Source organism: Lagopus leucura, unplaced genomic scaffold (assembly GCF_019238085.1).
Source record: "Lagopus leucura isolate 7727_CA_CO unplaced genomic scaffold, USGS_WTPT01 Super-Scaffold_806, whole genome shotgun sequence".
NCBI classification, from domain to species: domain Eukaryota; kingdom Metazoa; phylum Chordata; class Aves; order Galliformes; family Phasianidae; genus Lagopus; species Lagopus leucura.
In genome coordinates, this window is record NW_024962260.1 from 369,380 (window position 1) to 387,969 (window position 18,590).

Here is an 18,590-nt window from a genome sequence, read left to right on the forward strand (position 1 = left end):
TCCCGCCGGCGCGTGCGCGCAGCCCGCCCAACGCGGCGCTGCGCTGCGCATGCGCGCTTTCCCTGAACTGGGTGGGGCGGGGCTGCTAGTTCGCCTCAGGCCGCCATGATGGAGCTGTGAGGGGGGCGCGTGCCAGGCCCTGCGCGTGGGGAGTCCGCAGAGAAGTGAGAAGGCAAGGCCAGGCTTATTGGCATCTTGAACCTAGGGTTCGATTCCCAGGGATTTAATCCAGAGTTCTGCTTATGTTTGGGGTGTTATTTTTGCCCTGTCGCTTATGTTGGTGCTGACCTGGCTGTGGTCAAGAGCACGAGAGGTGGTGCTGTTTTCTCTGTGGTTTCTTTGCTACAAAAACATTTATTTGTGTTGGTGTTTGGTCTCCGTAGTGGTGCTGTGTTTTGGTTTAGAATACCTCAGGTGTTCAGGACTTTGTTATTTTTTGGCCTCAGCATCTCAAAAATAAGTGACAGAAGACAATACACGTCCTCCAGAGTAATTACTTCACCAAATTTTGTTTAGCAGAAGTCCAAACCAAAATAATGACTTCATTTAATTGCAATATGGGTAACATTAGAAACATCAGCTTTACAGTTCACTGAGGGAAGTATCTCATTAACATGCACTGGTCCTCCAAGTGAGAGCCTCATCAGCCCTGAAGAACGCAAACTTTCCCATCAGCTGAGCTACAAAGACACTTGGATGCACCTGCTGTGAGAATCTTCTGGTGGAACCAAAGCACTGCTTCAGATCACACCCGTGAACATTGTGAGTGTGTTCAAGGAGTTCCAACCTGCTCCTGGTCAGCTGCTTTGAGAGGGCATTGGGCTTGTTGACCTCTGAGATGGCTGCTAGCCCCAGCTATGTGCTGAGCTGTGAGTGGTCCTTACAGAATGACAGACATTTGCTGGTGGTGCTGCATTCTCCTTAATATAGGAGAGGACTAAAAAGCTGCAGATTCTTTCCTCTGGGTTTTTGCAGTAGGGTTTGATTGGGAGAAATAAGAATATTTTTAAGGTAATTGTCTCTAATCAATTCTAGAATTACTTATTTCTTCTACATGGGATACTGTGGTAGGGTTGTGCTGTTACATTTTTGCTATTTCTGTGCAACTCATCTGAAAACAAGCCAACCCAGTATGGCTAAAATAGCATCTCTAGGGTGAAGATAATTTTAGCATCCTCTAACAGAATACTTCTGATTGAAAACACAACTATGCATTTAGTTATAAACATTCCATGATCTTAACCTTCACAAAAGTCTTCTGGCTTTCAGTGCTCAGCCCTGTCACATCCTTCTTGTGCTGAAATCCATTTGAATGTCCTTCATCTCTCATTCCTATGCCATGGACTTTGCAGTTCATACATGTAAAACACCACACTGAGGCTGGAGTGCTACCAGACATAAGCACGTGCAGTTCTGCAGATCGATGCTCACAGAAACACTGTTGGAGAAGGGTTTGCAGCTAGCCCAAACCCAATCCAGCTCAAAGCCAACATCTCCTGTCTATCTTACAATATAGCATTTTGGCAGCCCATCAGATAACCCAACACATCCCCCCCGTGTCAGCATAACCAAGGGGAGGCCCCTTGAATCTATCATGCAAACCACCAACTCAAATCTCAAGTCAGCATTTCCTATTACCCTTATTTTTAAGCTTATGAAACCCCATGTAGAAAGCATAAGATGGGGTCATTTTGCTAAATAAAACAGACTGTATGCAACTGGCTGACTTACCTTTAAAAAATATCAACATATCTGAATATTTTGTGTTTTCACATTTGTCTCTTTTCCACTGAATTTTTTAAACACCTTGTAAGATAAAACATCGCGCTTTATTTTGTGATCCTCTTGAAATACACACAGTTCAGCTGTCACTCAGAGGCAGCGTCTTGACAGTTCAAAGATGTTATTACAGTCAGTTGTGGGAAAAAAATGGTCTTAGACTGACAACTAGTATTTTCAAGATGTTTGAAGTGAGGGAAAAATTAATTCCTTAGTCTCTCAGTTGGCACAATCAATTCATCATCTTTCACGTTGTGGCGAAAATTATGGGTATTTTAGCTCGGATGTATTGTATTGCAGCATATAAATAATTTAGTGAAAAGTAGCTATCAAATTCCAGATTCTGCGTTGTGCTGTAATTGAATAATCAGCATATTCTCAATAAGTGCAAGTGAGTTTCCTACCTTTTACTCCTCCCTGTCGGGAACAACTAAACCGAGCACAGAAATTCAGCTGCCATTTGGAAAGATGAATGAGTTTTTCCACTTCATATTAGACGAAGTTAAAATATAAATCTGTTTGTACAAAATACAAACAAAATACAAAGAATACCCTTAATTCAATTACAAAATGTAGCAATTGGCTAAAATTAATAAGCTAATAAAAAAACCTTCAGCTTGACTGTTATTTTCTTCCATGTGTTGAAGAAGTATCAGTATCCTGGAGTAAAATAGCTATCTCTGACTGTGCTCAGCCTGCCACTCTTTAGAAAAACTTGCACATTCTTCCTCGTCCATGTCCACAGTGATCAAAGAAGTTATTCCAGTACAACTATGGAGCTTTTCCCACCTATTGTTGCAGTTACAAAATGGCTTAAAATTTTGTTTACTTCTGCTATAGCACACAGTGCTTTTGCATTTGGTGGTTTAGCTGCCTCTCCTCTGTTATTCTCCAAACACAGTTCATTCATTACAGGTGAAATGAATCACAGTGTTCTAAGGTGTCAGATCCTCAAGGGCATTTTTAGTTTTCACTCTGATTATTACCAGTGCAATGCAAAAACAGAGTTTAAACTTTGAAGGATAGTGAATAAAAAATACAAAGATGAATTGGTTGATTACCACACATCCTTGAGTTCTTGTAGACAAGAATTGAGACTTAGGACCACAGAAGAACATGGCAGATAAACTTTTGCTGCCCAAGACTGTTTTAGTGGAGCAGCCTTTAGATCACACATTAGTCTCATAGGCAATGACACACAGACTGAATTCACTGCTGTGAGGGATACCCACCAACAATACTTGCAAGTTTCCTTCTCAGCGTAGTCACTCGTAGCTTATTGTCAATACAGGCAAGTAGCTTTCCACAGTGAAATATGACTGGTACAGCTTATTACTTTAATTAATTATCTGGATGAGGGGATAGAGAATGCATTTTTAATCGGTAGATAACAGAAAGCAGAAGAGATTTGCAAGTATTCTGGAAGGCAAACTTGGAATTTAAAACCACCTTCAAAATGCAGGTAAATGTTATTAAATGAGTGGACTACAGGTTCAGTAAGACCAACTGGAAAGTGGTGGAGATTTATAGAAACAATGAACTGCATAAATACAAGATTGGACATAAATAGCAAAAGAGCAGATTTGTGGCCTGGATTCAGTACTGATTGCACAGTCTGCTACTGCAGCCAAGTCTCTTGTGGGGATAGATAGCAGCATGTTGTGTACAACCTGCAAGATGATATTCTCCAGCAGAAGACTTGATCCAGCAGTGGGCACTACAAGGCAACAGTGAATCTGAATGGAACGAATATGAAGAGCAACAATATAGATTTAGAAAAGCTCATCCACAAGAAAAGACCTGGAAAATCCGAGGATGGATCTCATGTTCAAGGATGAAAACACTGCAGGGATAACGTGGCTGCTGCAAACAAATTGTTCTCAATGCCTGTGGGAACAGGACACACAGTAATGGACTCAAATAGCAGCAAGGAAGGTTGTGATAGCCACTGAAGTGAACTACAGTTCACTCTGAAAAGTGTATATAATTAAAAGGATGGCATAAAGTGTTACAGAATCACAGCAACTGGCAAATCGGTTCTAGCAGATCGTTCCCATGTGCTTGCATTTTATGCTCTCAAATGTTGTGATTAGTAGCATTTTTTTCCTCATCATGATGGCTGAGCCATACAGAGTTACATCAAAGGAAGATCATCACTCCCTTCTGAAATTGTAAGCTGTAAAGCTTTGGTTTCTGAAGAGCAACCTTCTTTCTTCTGCATAGTTTCATCAAATCAATAGGGCTCCCTTTAATATGTAGAAAGCAATTTTCTTTTTGAAGTTTTATTCTGCAATGCAATTTTTTCCACTATTTCCATCAAATAGCATAAAAGGCACCAATCAATTAAAAAAAAAGAAAGGTGACTATTTGGCCAGGTGAAATAAAATCCTGCTTTCTTGGAGCAGTACAATTCATTGACAAAAAATAATTCTGCATGTTGGAAATGCCAAATATCTTTTGAAGCCTCTGAAGACAAAAATAGAGGAGTTTTCACAATTTGAATAAAAAGCTGCCCATAGTCCAAAATGCTTCAGAAATGAACAGCAGTAATTACAAATTTCATTAAATGTCAGTTCTAGCTTGGTTTTAAACCCTAGCTTACCTTAGTTCTGCAAAAGGGTTTATATAGATTACTGCACTACCCACTCTATAGGCTGTATGCCCTAAAAAAATAAATGCATGTCCACAAAGTAAATCACAGCATTCGTTTGTTGGCAAATGAATGCATAAAGAGAACAGTTTACACCAGAAGGATCAAAGTCAAAGCCTTTATTAAATGTTCCTTCTTTAAACAGACTGCATTTAATTCCCCCCTTGTATTTGTGATTTCTAAGGCTGTTTTAAATACTGTGTTTTACAGGGATTTTCAGTCTTCAGAACCGTCACAAGCAGCAAGTTAGCAGTACGCAAAAACAATTCTGGCTTCACAGGGTCTCTGGAAAAAACAACAGTACTTCCAAGACTGGAGTTTTGGCACAGACCCTGGAAAACAAGTAGATTTCACCAGAGTTTAAGCCTGATGTGCTCTAGCCACATCTCACAATTGGCCACAATTTATCAGTATAGATTAGTATATCTGTTTCTTGCGCGTTAACTATTTCAAAAAGGGGACCAAATTTTCAAATTTCAGCTAAAGTGGGTCCTAATTAAGGCTATTCTGGTATATTTGATACTAAAATACTCTCTGGGAGTCCTTTTCATGAAATCCCATCAGAATTAACATTTTCAAAAATGAAAACATTTAAAGTAGGTGTTTTGAGTTGAAATGCTGATGCAGCGGTTGGGTCAGTGTTGTTTTGCCTTCGGGAGCTCGATTATCACGTCAGTATAGTGTCATCTATCTGTTCTTCAGAGTCAGCCTGGCCAGCCAGCTTCTTAAGAGATCTCCTGCAGCTTTCGTTGAGAAGCTCCAAGCTGGCAGCATCTAAAATCTTGGAAACAGACTGTGGAAGGAAGAAAACACCAAATTATGGATTCCTTATGATATGCCGTTCAAAATCAGAACAGGTTTAAGTGCCTTATGAGGTGTATTTATCTGCATCTTCAAATATACCCAAAGCCTTCATCTGGTTTTAGGATTCCAGACCAAACCAGCTAAGGGCTTAGAAGAGAGGTCTGGTTTAGCATTAAATGTGGAGGTTGGTGGCCCTGCATGTGGCAGGGGGTTTGGAGATTCATGATCCTTGAGGTCCCTTCCAACCCTGGCCGTTCTGTGATTCTGTCTGGATATGGATGTACAAAGGAGTATTCCATCCATCCCAAATATACTCTCCAGTACTGATGCTGCAATAGGATTATAAAAGTGACAAAAGCAATAAACTACCCTTCCTAGCTAAGGCAACTACAGCACAATATGGCTTCAGGCATTAAACACAGAGAACACATTAAATACCTTGACTGCAATAATACCACACTGTATGGCTGTGCAGTATCACATAACTTCCATACTTCTCCAGAGCTTACCATAAGAATACTAATGAAGGCTTAAATGCAAACAGGAACATCCCACTCCACCTATTTCATAAGAGACTGCCAGCATGTTCTGAGACTCCAGACAAACACTTAAACGTAAGCAGAGCTATGTGACACAGCCTACTACCAATGGTTATGTTTTCTTCTGTCTCATACCTCAAGCACTTGTTCACCCGCTCTCATCTTCAGCAGATTAACAATGGCTTGGTCGCTGTAAGCTCTGACACTGGTGTTTTTGTCTTTTGTGTTGTCCAGAAGTGCCTTCAGAATGGGCTTAATTGTCTGAGGATCCAGTGCAGGAAGATGGTTTTTATTTGCCCACCAGATCATTTTTTCTGCCACTAACTTTATGTCACTGGATGAGTTCTGGAGACACTGAAGAAGACAAAAATGGTTTTAAGTTTAGATATACCAAGGACCAGGTATTGAAAGCACAAGTCTACCTTTTTTTCCTAACTTAAGTATTGTTAACTGCAACAGGAAAGACAAGTAGCCTTCAATTCACAGAGCGAAACATCATCAACAAGTTTGATTAAACTTATGTATAACAGTAAGAGTGGATGAAACCTTGAAAACAAGACATCTATTCAAAAGAAAACAAAAATGGTTGGTGACAGAGGTACAGACTATGGGAAATGACAGGGACATCTAACTGCAGCAAAAGCTGACAGTACCTCTGGTAAAACACACCCAGTCAGCAGCAACAGCAAAGTCACTGGTCAGCTACATTTCAACAGTGTATTTCATTTTAATATAAAAAAATTTAGGGATGCTTACTTTTGATTTAATCTCAAGGCATCGGAACATGAAAACCAATACCCAAATGTCAACTGCATTATTAATATTGTGATAAAGGTATTGTGACAAATGTGGTACTCATTTTATATTTAAACAGAATGCTATGATACAAATAAATATGTTTCAGCAAAAAGTCTGCTTTGAAAAACAACAGACTCCATGTTGACTTGCATTTATGATGGATTTTCAAGTAAATTTAGAAGAAATTTAAAATGTGAAACGTAATACGTTTATATTTACAATAACAATGACAGATAAGTTAAAAGGCAGCAGCTCACTCACTCCACCACTACCCCTCAACTCTGTCTTCCCTTATCTTTTCTAAGACATTGAAAACACTCTCATGTTCAAAATTCAGATTCTTCCTGCCCTGAGGGATACTTTCATGGGGAAAAAAATAGAGAACAATAGAGAAAGAAAGGGATTTTTAAGTAGATTTTCAAATAGATATCGTTTGAAAAGGAAAGAGCACTAACGGCAATATTCTTTCCATCCAGGCTCTAGGAGCTACTCCCATTCGAAAGAATAGAACTCAGAAAGTACTGATGCAAAACCAGAGAAGGTAAGGAGTTGGCATTCAACAGCTTTCTGACAAAGCCCCTTTGATCTTCATCAGATTTTAAAAACAAACTGACATCTGCCCCCCTCCATGCTTTTCCTCCCATCTCTGTCAGCTGCTTGTTACTGCAGAGGAAAACAATTATTCACACTGAATCAAAGTTTACCACAGAGCCAGTCAGATTTCCACATTACAACATCCCTGGGATGGAGGTACTGTGTTCACAGCTGCAAAGCAGGCTTGTAAAATTATTCCATCTGCTTTAGAACAAAAAAGACTTGTATAGATTTCCAACTGTCAAAGGATTTACAGCTTCCTAAAAATAAGGCAACTGAGGTTTCAGCCTTTGTGCTGGGTTACAATGTATTATTACAAAGAAAACCACCATCAATTAGCTGAAATTGACTGTATTACACTGGTTAAGATCAGAGGAAAACAATGGCAGGTAACATAGAAATTCTTACCTTAATAAAGAGGTTGGAAAGTTTTGGAGGCAGGTTCCCTCCTTCTTCCATATGGTATTTCATAAGAAAGCCCATCCCTCTGATGCCACTAACTGCAATGGGTATCTTCAATGTAAAAACAGAAATTTGATATGATTGATGTTATTACAGTACACTTCAACAGTCTTTATAACTAGCCCACAGTCACATGGACTGGTGAGCTTTTGCAAAAGGCTGAACATATCTGTCAAAGAACTGCAGCGTGCAATGCATGAAAACAAGGTAATGCTATTGGACAGAGGATGAAAAATCATGACTGAGCCACACGGAACAACACGACAGGCCCCACAGAGCCCACAAGTTCCCTACGCTATGTTATTCATTCAACTCTGTTTTTCAAGTCTTCCTTCTGAATTGAAGTATTTGTTCATCTTGTAAACCTGGCCTGTGAATGAGAACTTTAATAGGGCAACAGAAGTGGAATTTGTTCCCAGTGAAAGTTACTCTACCATTAAGGATTAAATAATCTTCATCTTGACAGAGATCAGCAGTAAAGGAATCAGAATCACAATCATGCAGTTTCACTACAAAACTGCATCTAGTCAAGGAAGAACATTCAGAATACATTTTTATTCCGATTTTATTTTTTATTTTAACTTTTTGTAACACTCTGAGCCTTTTATAACTACTCCCACAAGCACTTGAATAGAACTTGCATTTCCTTAGGCAGCACTTACCCTGTCAGCAATGGCATTGCTGAGGATCATCTCCAGCACACTGTTATAGTACTTAGGGGAACACAGCCTATAAGGAGCAACATTTACAGCCACTGAGAGGGCCAGGCTTCGTCCATGTCTCACCATCCAGTCAATTCCAGAGATGTCTGCTAAAAGGCAAAAAGAACTACCTCTAAGAAAGGCTACTGTATCCAGCTGAGAAAGCATTTGTCAGTTTGTCAACTTGCTTCTATAAAAGCAGCACTTAAAGCAGCATCTTTCTCCTTCCAAAAGAGAGATATAAACTGTACTATAACACAATGTCTCTATCAGAGAGGAATTCTCTCTGGGCAGATATTGAAACCCAACACACTGACTTTATACCATTGAAGTGGGTTTTTCTGATGATACATGTAATCACACCCACATCACTTAGTGATGAAGAAGCTTGCTATTACAATTACATAAGCTGTGACACCAATTCAATTGTAAAAGTAATCTGTAATTTGAAATCAGCTAGTAGATTCCCTTTGTAATTCCACAGAGCACTGTAACACTCCCAACCACTGCAAGTTCCTACAAAATTCATGCTTCTGACTAACTAACAGGCTCAGTTAATTCTCCAAAAGCATTTGAAGTCATTGGATGTGGTCTGCAATAGTCATAAGCCAATTTGTGATCACAGTGTCATCAAATAAAGTGGAACAGCCCTCCCCCCATGCTGCCTGAATGCACTGTCACCTCCCATTCACTGTGCATCAGCACTAAGGAACTGCTCAGCCATGCTGGTACTTGCATCAACTCACCTGAACACAAATCCACAAAAAATATGGGAAACCAAAGTTATAATTGTCACCTTGTGCTCAGTGATGTACCAGAGTGTAAGAGCAGCCACGAGCAAAGAAAAGTACAAGGAAATCTAGAGATTTGTTTAAAATAAAGAGGAGGAACCTGAATAGTCACAATTTTCACAAACTACTGGCTAAGAACATATCTTCCCCTGCTTTTCAGACTTAGTTCTAGTCACTGTAGCTTCACCTACCCAATAGGTGCTGGTGGAGAACAGTATTAAGCTCCTCTTCTGACAGAAATGCACACAGTTCTGCTAAGCAGCCAGCTGAAGCCATGCGGGTGGCATCCTGAGGAAAAGAAGGAAAGAGCAACACTGCTTGAGCTCAATCCACATCAGAGACAAGCATAAGAGGGACAAGGGACAAAAATATGAAATAAAAAGAGGAGGGGGAAAAAAAAAGTATTAGCAGAAACTCTTTGCCTCCTGCTAAGTGTGGATTTCTGTCATTTTGTAAGGTTTGTTGTACGTGACAGAAGCCTCACATCCAGTCAAAAAAAGCCAGCAGAGATTGTAAAATTACAGGTCTCATACAAACTGTGACTTGTTAAATGGGAAAGTTATAAAGACAAAAGTGAGTATTTTAAAAGATATGTCGAGTTACCTTTTGACTCACAGTCTAGAAAACAAACATTACTTCTAGCCATCTCTGCATAAGCTTATTGCTGTGGTAAGATTTTAGTTTTAAGCTTCCATACTCCTGTTTGTTTGGTTCTGCAACTATAAATATCTGCACTTCTCTACCCTAAAACTTAAAATCCAATAGGAATTGTTCAATTGCTCTATTTCTGTCATGCTAACAGCTGTATGTCTGTGTTGCACATACTGAAACATAAAGACATTACCTGATTATTTAATCTCACAGATGAGACTGTTGCTATCTGCCACATACAGATCACACATTCAACTTAGGAGAGTTTCTAGTTCACTAGAGAAAAATCTGTTACAAAAAAAAATTCCTCACACCTAATGATAAACCCCACCTGAGAGCCTGCAAACACACAGATGTGCTTATAGAGAAGGTGCTGTGGGTTCTCTCTGAGATAAAAAAGCATATCCTGACTTCAGAGCTGTCTCAAGCATGTTGGAGAGGAACTGCAAATCCACCTTTGTGGTTGCTAAGGAAACATTAAACTCACAGGCTTTCTGAGTTAGAAGTAATTGGCTGGGGAGCTCTAGCTCAGTTAACAGGGCTCCAGTGAAATCAGTTTACAGACCACATTCAGTTTACCAAGCGATGTCCAACTGCAGTGTTTCTTTAGAACAGTTTCTTTCCACTCTAACAGTAACAATTTGCCCTGGAAGATTATTCTAGAAAATAATTTTCTTAGTTGTGATTTTAAATTTAGAAATCAGACTATCTCAGCAGGCATCCTTTACAGCTGAAGCAATACCTCATCATGTCCCAGCATCCCAAGAAGCACCGTGCTGATGTTCTTCCTAATTGTGGCATCTACTTTTGCACCAGCTCCTCGTGTTACAAACCGCAGTGCTTGCAGCATCGTGTCCCTAGAAGTGATCACAACATACAGTCAGAGATTGCCTTTTCCATCACCCCAAAGAAGAAGATGAGGTCTGGACACCTGTAAGAATTTCTTACACAGCTATCAGATTAATATGCCTTACAATTTAGGAAACCCGGACTCTCTCCACTGATGAAAACCCATGCTTCATGGGTTCATTCCATGTTTGCATACTTGTGTCTCTCTCTTACAAATTTAGTATCTTCTGACTATTCAAAGATTAAAATTAAAAAAAAAAACAAAACAAAACAAGAAATTAATTTCTCAGGAATCTGTATGTATAAGTTACAAAAACAGCTGCATTAATTCAGGTCAAAGTGAAAACTGATACAGTCTTGTACTTGAAAGTGGGTTGCAGTGGGTTTAGAGACTGAAGAAGAAAGAAGAACTGGGCATATGCCAGGCAACACCTCTCCTGATAAGATGTATCAGAGCGCAGCTTTGGACCCTCTATGTCCCTATCATCCACATTATTGGCTTTATGACCCTTCATTAACAGTAAATAAGTCTTACTGTCTAAATCAAGGGGGGGGAAAGAAAATTATCTCAAATTGCTGTACAGCGTATTAATCCTAGCCCCTTATTCTTAATAAGCAGTAAGGCCTGAGATTCCACCTACTGCTTACCTGATGGCAGAGTCATCACTGGAACGAATTCCATTCAGAAGCTCAGTAAAAAGAGGATCCACTTTTACATGGATAACAATAAGTTTACCAAGAGCATCAGCAGCTTTAAGGCGAACAGCACGGTTTGAATCTTGCAGAGCTTTGGTGAAGGTTGTTTGCAGTTGAGGCAAAAATGGTTTCAGGGCTATCTCAACCTTTAACAGAGATAAAAGAAGAAGAAGTGATGGAGTTGAGAATGTAACCGTGGCTAGAAATCAAAGCCTGCTGAACAGCCTGACTTGTGTAACAGTTAATTATCACAGTGCCAAATAGCCTTTACTCAGATCTAACACACTACTGAAACGGGAAAAACACAAAATGTTTGTGTTTTCACAACAAAACATTTATCCTTTTCCAATCAAATTCTGTTTTCTGCAGATGAAGCACAAGAAAGATTCTACATCATCATGGATGTTCTTTCCTATACAGAGCACTAAATAAAAGCCCAGCTCAGTTCAGATGTGTAAGATGATTATCTTTGGACTTTTGGCACAAAAAGCATGGACGCAGAAAAGAAATTAACTACCTGGCAGTTGTCAATCACATGAAAGTGAGATGAGCACTCAGCAGTATTTCTAAGAGGTCCAGTGACTCGGTTGTTGGGAGAATACAATCCAGCTTCACTGCCATTCTAGATTTTAGATCTACACTAGCTGATATTCTAGCTATATTAAAATGAACAGCAACAGATTTTCTGAAGGCAACTGTACAGTCTACAGGCAACTACAGTCAATTACTTTGAATCTTACCTTGGCTAAAAGAAGACTTAATGTTTCAAGCAGAGCCACTTTGACATTCCAGCTGAACCGATCTCCCAAGATACGAATAAGTGGTCCAGTAATGCTCACTACAGATGGTTTAAGAGCTTCCGCAGAAGTCAGCTTAATAACCAGCCCCAAGGCCTTTGCTGCTTCCTCCTTTTGCTCCGGATTACCAGTTAGAACACCTTCACGCAGCACCAGAAGTATAGAGGTCACTCCCTGTCATAACAATTAGATAAGCAAGCTTAGAAGCTAAAATGCAAAAAATACATATTTTATTTTTGCTCCTGTTATATACCAGCTGAACAGACTTAGACAGTTTCTCTCAATTTCCTGTTGACCTTCAGCTGCCTGCTTCCACATTTACAAAGCTACTTTTATTCAATTTGCTTTAATGCATCTATGCCTTAGAAAGCCAGTTGCTATGAGGAAAGTGCTGGTGGATAAGGGAATTTTTAAACCATAGAAATTTGGCACAGGAGTCCAACATTACACCTCCACAAAAGCAGCAAGTAGGACTTCCAGGCATAATAGAATTGTCAAAGATCTTGTCACAGGGTAATTCAAAAGCACCAGTAACCTACAAAAAGCCTCTTTAACATAGGAGTTTAAAATGCTACATTTTCAGTATTTCTAATACCATAACATAGTATCAATCAGCTTCCCCCAAAAATGAGATAGGATGGTTGTGATCGAGTCCATTTTCGCACCACGTGCTCATTTTGATGCTTTACCTTCTTAGGAATACAAAATCCTGGCACGTGCTCGCCTTTGGCCTCGTTCCCTACAACCCGGATGTCCTTGTGTAGGTCCTCAATGAGAGCAAGCTGGTTCCCAGCATCTAATTTCTGTAAGAGAGAGAGGCAAGACAAAGATGAAGTAATATCACAACTGACAGTTCCTTCTGAGTTCTCAGGTGCACCATGAGAAGATTCTTGTTTTCCACCCCTCCCATAGACCTAACTGTTCACTGACAATGCTGATGCCAAGCTCACCTTACATCTCAAATCTTTGCAGCATTTGCCAACGTAAATGTAGTTTAAACAGGAGATTCAATTTAGACCGTATTTTACCAGTTATCTTCACTTTCTCCTTGCCAACCACTACCACTATAAACTTTTGAAGCTGCCTCTTACCTTGGTGATGGAATTAAGTGCATCCCAGCTTTCATTCAAAACTACAGGATTGGTATCATTAAATAAACGTATCAAGCCTGAAACCAAGTTCTTGAGATGACCAGTATAGTCCGCTTTTGTCTTGGAGCAGTAGATATTCAGCATGATAGCTGCTGCTTGTCTCATTCCCAGGTCAGGGCTGCGGGTAGCTTCTAGTAAATCTTCAGTTATAATTCTTTGTCCAACATCATCTTCCACAGAAAGGATTACAGACTGGCAATTTGCCATTTCCTAAAGAGTCCAAATTAATTTTACATTAACTCTCAAGTAGAATAAAACCAGAGTTAGCCCTAGGTTTGCCCATGTTACCCAGAACATCATCTCTAAGAGAAAAGATACAACATACACAATGTATACCGCTTGCTAATCGTTTCCTTTGGAATAGCTGGTTGTAATGCCATCAAAGGTTTAATTCAGAACCATTTTCTTACTGCTACCTCCATCCTTATGCTTACTTAGTAACAAATGTCAGGGGAAAAAAAGCCCCAAAAATGTTATGAATGGGTCACCAGTCCAGGAGGAGAGAGAAGGACATAATCAACTCTCAACATTCAACAAATGACCTGAAAAGTTGCACAGGTAGCTTTACAGCTACAGAAGGGCTAAATTCCAAAAATGAGAGTAGCTCGGTCTGCCCAGTCTTACTCACCCTCAGAGACCATGGGTCTTATCAGGTAAGGCTTTTTTTCAATTTAGGTAGTTCAAGTCTTTGTGTCATAATACTAATTGCAAGTACAGCTGTAGGTATATTAGAAGCAAACTCAGGGCTAGAAGCTGAGCAGATGGGCATCTGTAGCAGACAGGACTCTATCCACAACACTCTCAATTCACCAGCCTGTGTACATCTATATGCAATCACAGCTCAAGGATGTTCTCTGGAGTCCAAACAACAGATGTTTCTGAAAGTAGTTCAGAAGGAGCACTGCACGCAAAACAGGAGATTTTCTCCTTTCAGCCCTTTAATCTCTCAGTCTTATTTCCCACTAATGCATACAAACTTAACTGGACACTCTGACAGTTTCCGAAGAATAAGTAAACCGAGAATTGTATCTTGTTTAGGCCAAAGAGACTTCTTTAAGGATGCAAATGGATTTGGAAAGCATATTTTTTTCAACTCTCAACATGTCACCATGCAAGAAGACTGCCTGAAGAAGTTAGTGGACAGAATTAAAACACACAGCCTGTATATCTAGGGAATACAGACTCAGTGCTGAGAGGTAAACCCAAACTATCTTCAGGCAGCCTGTCATAGCAGAGAGTTGAACCACGCTACTTGCCAGTTGCTCTTCACTAGTCCCCAGCTTCTCTTTCAATGCAGACATCATAGCAGGCAGGATGACGCTCAAGTGCCTTGTCAGAGCATCCCCTGCTACTGATGAGAGGAAAGCTAGCACACGGGTGTTCACAGGGGGAGTAGTCAGCTAAAAAGCAAAACCAAACAAAAACAGAAATGAGACAAGCAGAAAATTTCTTCAGGAGGAATCTCAGGTCATTTATAACATGAAAATTTTTAAGTATGAGTGCACCACAATGACAGAGTTTTGAGCACAGAAATATTTTGGCAGACTGCTCCAAAGAAGACTGGCAGCAAACACAGGAAAAAGCACAGCTTAAAAAAAAAAAAAAAAAAGTTTAGAATTTGTTTCCAGTTGTACCTTTGGCACCAAATAAGGCAGTACCACACGGCTCTTGACAGCCATAACTTGTTTAAGACCATCCACAGCAAAGTCAGATGTCTCCTCATTATCCTACAGAGAGAGAGAACATGAAAACATAGGACATGATTTGTGACATACCCGGTTAATCCCCTCTTTCAGGTCACAATTCACCTCATGATCATGCAACCAACACTCACACAGGTTCTGCTACATAAAATCACTCTCACACTACATAGCTAAACCTAAGCCAAGAAAAAGATGTGACATATCAGGCATGTTGGCCAATTTATGGAGGTGACATTTGCAATTCCCTAGCAGAGCAATTCTATGGATGTAGCAATTCTTAAGCCTATGCTTTAACCACAAAACTTTCCCTACTGATGACCAGCAATGATTCTGCAGAGGAGACAAAATAGAGATGGGCATTCTCTAGAAAGTTCGCCCTTGCAAATTTCCTTCTCTTTTAAGCTAGTTATTCAAAACCTGTCCATAACATTACTAATTAAGTTGTTGGTTCGTGTTGAGCAATGCTTACCAGCTGCTTCAACAAAAATGGAAGGATATCTTCAAGAGCCTGATGCCCAATTGTTGAGTGCAACTGTTCAAATGTTTTGGCTGCAGCCTCTCTCACTTCTTCCAGAGGGTCACACAGTGCTTTTCTCACTGTAGGCACCAGGGACTCAGAGAAAACCAGAACCTAAAAAATAGAGATAAAATTACAGGTTATATAAAGCACAATGGACAGAAGCATCTCAGTAAAATAGCTACAAAACTGAATTTGGACAACAGAAACTAAACTGCTGTTTGTTTGTAATATACTGGAAGAAAAGAAGGATTGATTAAAGATTTGCACCGTTCTAAGACTACTTTGTAGATGCCTCCTATGGCTCGTAAACGTCAGAACTGTGCAATATTTTAAATGTACCGGTAGATGCAAATACATACATTTGCCTCAACAGCAACTCACATTAGATATGAGCCTTTAATTTAGTCCACAGAATAAGTCCAACACTGTTACTGTATTTTTGCATCTCAGCTGCAAGATTGTAACTTCAGCATCTAGGAAATGGCAGATTTCACCTTCCTTATTTAACTTATTAATTTATATTTAATAGTTAATATTAATTAATTAAATATAGTTATTTATTATACTAAATAATATAGTAAATAAATAGTTAATATTAATTAATTAATTAAAATAGTTAGTTAAATAATAATTTAACTTACCGCATCCCTGCTGGTAGACTTCATTATCTCACTCAGCCCAATGCAGACTCCTTGCCTTTCATCATTCTTGTCTGACCTTAGTCCATCCTCCAGAATGGGAATGATTTCAGGAAGGATCTTCTCTCCTAACTTTCGGACAAGGTCTCCTAATGTCCGTGCTGCAACCTGTTAATTAAACTTATTTAATTACGTTTTCTAAATGAGGAAAATAGTTAAGATGCTGAATTTTGAGCAAATGCTATTTTTTGACTATAAGCTACTTTTCCAAGTACAGACAAAAACGTAGCAATGGAAACACTACTCAAATAAGCAGCCGTGGAAAAACTGTTTTACTTCCACCACCACTGCCTTTCAGTGAAGAATTCAGATATGCTCTGACCAGTTAAATTCATTACAGCTTTAGAACAACTCGAAGAAAAGAATATCCTGTGTTCTTAATCATTTTACAAGGTTGCCTGCAGAAACAGGAAAGCATTACTGGATTTCTCACCGTTCGTTTATCTGCACAGGTACTGGCCAAGAATTTCAGCAGAAGCCCAAAGAGTGTTGGCAAAATTTCACGCAGCGTGCGAGGAGTGTTTGAAACAACAATCTTCCAAACGTGTAAAGAAGCCTGACGCACCACCAGCTGGGTGTCAGAGCGGCCCATGTACAGCCCTGCCAGCACCCTGTTCCTCCTCTCCACACCAAGAGCATTAATAATAGCCTGAAAAGAAACGTACAAAGTCGTATTAACCACTCCTGAAATTTATAAAAGGAACAAAATGCACGTTTATTCATTAAGTCTTTCCAGCAAGCTTTTCAAGCTGATTAAAAAACAGACAACAGACAAGAGCAGCTTTACCTTGTTTGACTGGGCTGTTCCGAAGTTGTCATCCTCTGAGGCAGTTTCTGTGGTCATTTTCCCAGTGACTCCTGAGATATGGAATAAAAGATCTCCAAGGAGCTGAACTGAACTAAATCTGGCAACAAGAAGCATGTCAAGTGTTACAACAGGATAACCAGACAGTATGTGTCCAAATACAGCAACGCATCAAATACAGACACGGGCAAAATGCAAGGGAAAGAGCTGTGTCAGCACTGAAATGCTGTATGGGCTGAGAGGTCGGATCATTCTGCCTACATGACAGTGAAAAAGCATGGTAAAGAGAAGGGAGAAGAATTAATTCCAAACCAAAAGGGGATGAGAGAGTATCACAGTAATGTATTAAGGAATAGTGTGGACTCTAAAAAAGAACAAGCTATTCACAGTATCTCTCTCAACTTAAAAGACATTCACCTAGGATAAGGTCACCCATCAGCACTCAGCTGACAATGCCTTTAGTACAGCTGATTTCTGAGCAACTGCTATTAGCTGTGAGCGCTCCACCACATGTTTCCACACACAGGAGAACAATAACTTACTCAGCATTTTGAAAGATGAGAAACAATATGTTAGGACTAAACGTTGTCACATCAACTGCCTCGGAAGTGCTTTTCAGAGCCACTATAAGAATTAATAACCTAGTGAGAATGCACTGCAAATATCAGAAAACCTGATTCACGGCTAGCAGGGCTTCTCAGACTCGGTGCTATAAAGGCATCATGTCCAATCCACAAGCAGAAAGACATCTGCTTTTGTTTCACTGTTCTCTGCATTTTTTTGAGGAACATGCAGAAGTCTGAATCACACCTTTTCTCTAACCATGGGAATGTCTGTGGATCAGATGGTGATCCCCTACCTTATCCTCCACAAGTCATCAAACAGGCCATCCTCAAGCTGTGGCAGAAGCAGTGCGATGGCTGTCTCTGCATACATGCTGATGATCCTCTGGCCAGCACGCAGGGCAGTGTCCCGCACAAACTCATTCTCATCTGCCAGTGCCTGACCAGAGAAAGAAGTGGCTGTGAAAGCTGTTTCCTTTTACTCAGCACAATATACCGACAAGGAGAATAAAATGTTTTTTCTGAGCAACAAAAAGTAAATGAACTATAGACCTGCAGATGGACAAAGGTGATTTCAAGAAATTACACCTGACCACGGACAAAAGACAGCAAGCAAATAATTTGCAAAAACGACTCATTCATAATTTCAATTAATGTATGTTTGTGGCTATTTTTAGTCCAGCAATGCTGGAAAAGCATCTGCCTGTCATAGAATTAATGGAAATGTTGCTTAAAATACTCTGGAGCCTTCTTTTTATCCTCTAATAAATAAAACCCCTCAGGTTTCTGCTACATACCTTAAGGATACAAGGGATGATGGGACCAACATACGGAATGAACTTGTCTCCAAAAGTAATTGGCAGGTAGTTAAACATCATAATATAACCATCTCGTACATGTGGAGCAATATCCACCTTACTGGCAGTAGCTACAATCTCTGGCATAAGTTTCTCCAGCTTCTCCACCCCTAGACCAGCCATCACTTCAGCCAGACCTGGAGAAAAAAGTAACAGAGCCGATAAACTCAAGAAACATCAAG

At 39.8% G+C, this 18,590-nt stretch overlaps 1 protein-coding gene and 1 long non-coding RNA gene across 4 annotated transcripts in view; one reads left to right on the forward strand and one right to left on the reverse strand.

Annotated features, from left to right (window-relative positions):
- Positions 1-105: 105 nt before the first annotated feature.
- LOC122176662 lies at positions 106-11,763 on the forward strand. Of its 2 annotated transcripts, none has more exons than XR_006177798.1 (3): positions 106-762; positions 7,047-7,111; positions 11,684-11,763. It is a non-coding gene; the product is annotated as an uncharacterized LOC122176662 (long non-coding RNA). The 2 variants fall into 2 exon arrangements; XR_006177797.1 differs by lacking the exon at positions 106-762 and adding an exon at positions 5,428-6,173.
- GCN1 (GCN1 activator of EIF2AK4) overlaps positions 4,534-18,590 on the reverse strand; it is a 40,805-nt gene continuing 26,748 nt past the window's right edge. Inside the window, exons 41-58 of one of the 2 annotated variants that reach the window (XM_042865344.1) lie at positions 18,349-18,545; positions 17,848-17,990; positions 16,971-17,088; positions 16,617-16,832; positions 16,127-16,291; positions 15,435-15,596; positions 14,897-14,989; positions 14,519-14,662; positions 13,203-13,472; positions 12,801-12,914; positions 12,055-12,285; positions 11,267-11,460; positions 10,512-10,626; positions 9,310-9,406; positions 8,289-8,434; positions 7,573-7,677; positions 5,908-6,126; positions 4,534-5,222 (exon numbers count right to left, since the gene is read on the reverse strand). In XM_042865344.1, coding sequence (XP_042721278.1) covers positions 5,097-5,222; positions 5,908-6,126; positions 7,573-7,677; positions 8,289-8,434; positions 9,310-9,406; positions 10,512-10,626; positions 11,267-11,460; positions 12,055-12,285; positions 12,801-12,914; positions 13,203-13,472; positions 14,519-14,662; positions 14,897-14,989; positions 15,435-15,596; positions 16,127-16,291; positions 16,617-16,832; positions 16,971-17,088; positions 17,848-17,990; positions 18,349-18,545 — 2,855 coding nt within the window. In that variant the 3' untranslated portion in view covers positions 4,534-5,096. Of the gene's footprint in view, positions 5,223-5,907; positions 6,127-7,572; positions 7,678-8,288; positions 8,438-9,309; positions 9,407-10,511; positions 10,627-11,266; positions 11,461-12,054; positions 12,286-12,800; positions 12,915-13,202; positions 13,473-14,518; positions 14,663-14,896; positions 14,990-15,434; positions 15,597-16,126; positions 16,292-16,616; positions 16,833-16,970; positions 17,089-17,847; positions 17,991-18,348; positions 18,546-18,590 lie in introns of both variants that reach the window. The other variant, XM_042865343.1, reaches the window with a different exon arrangement.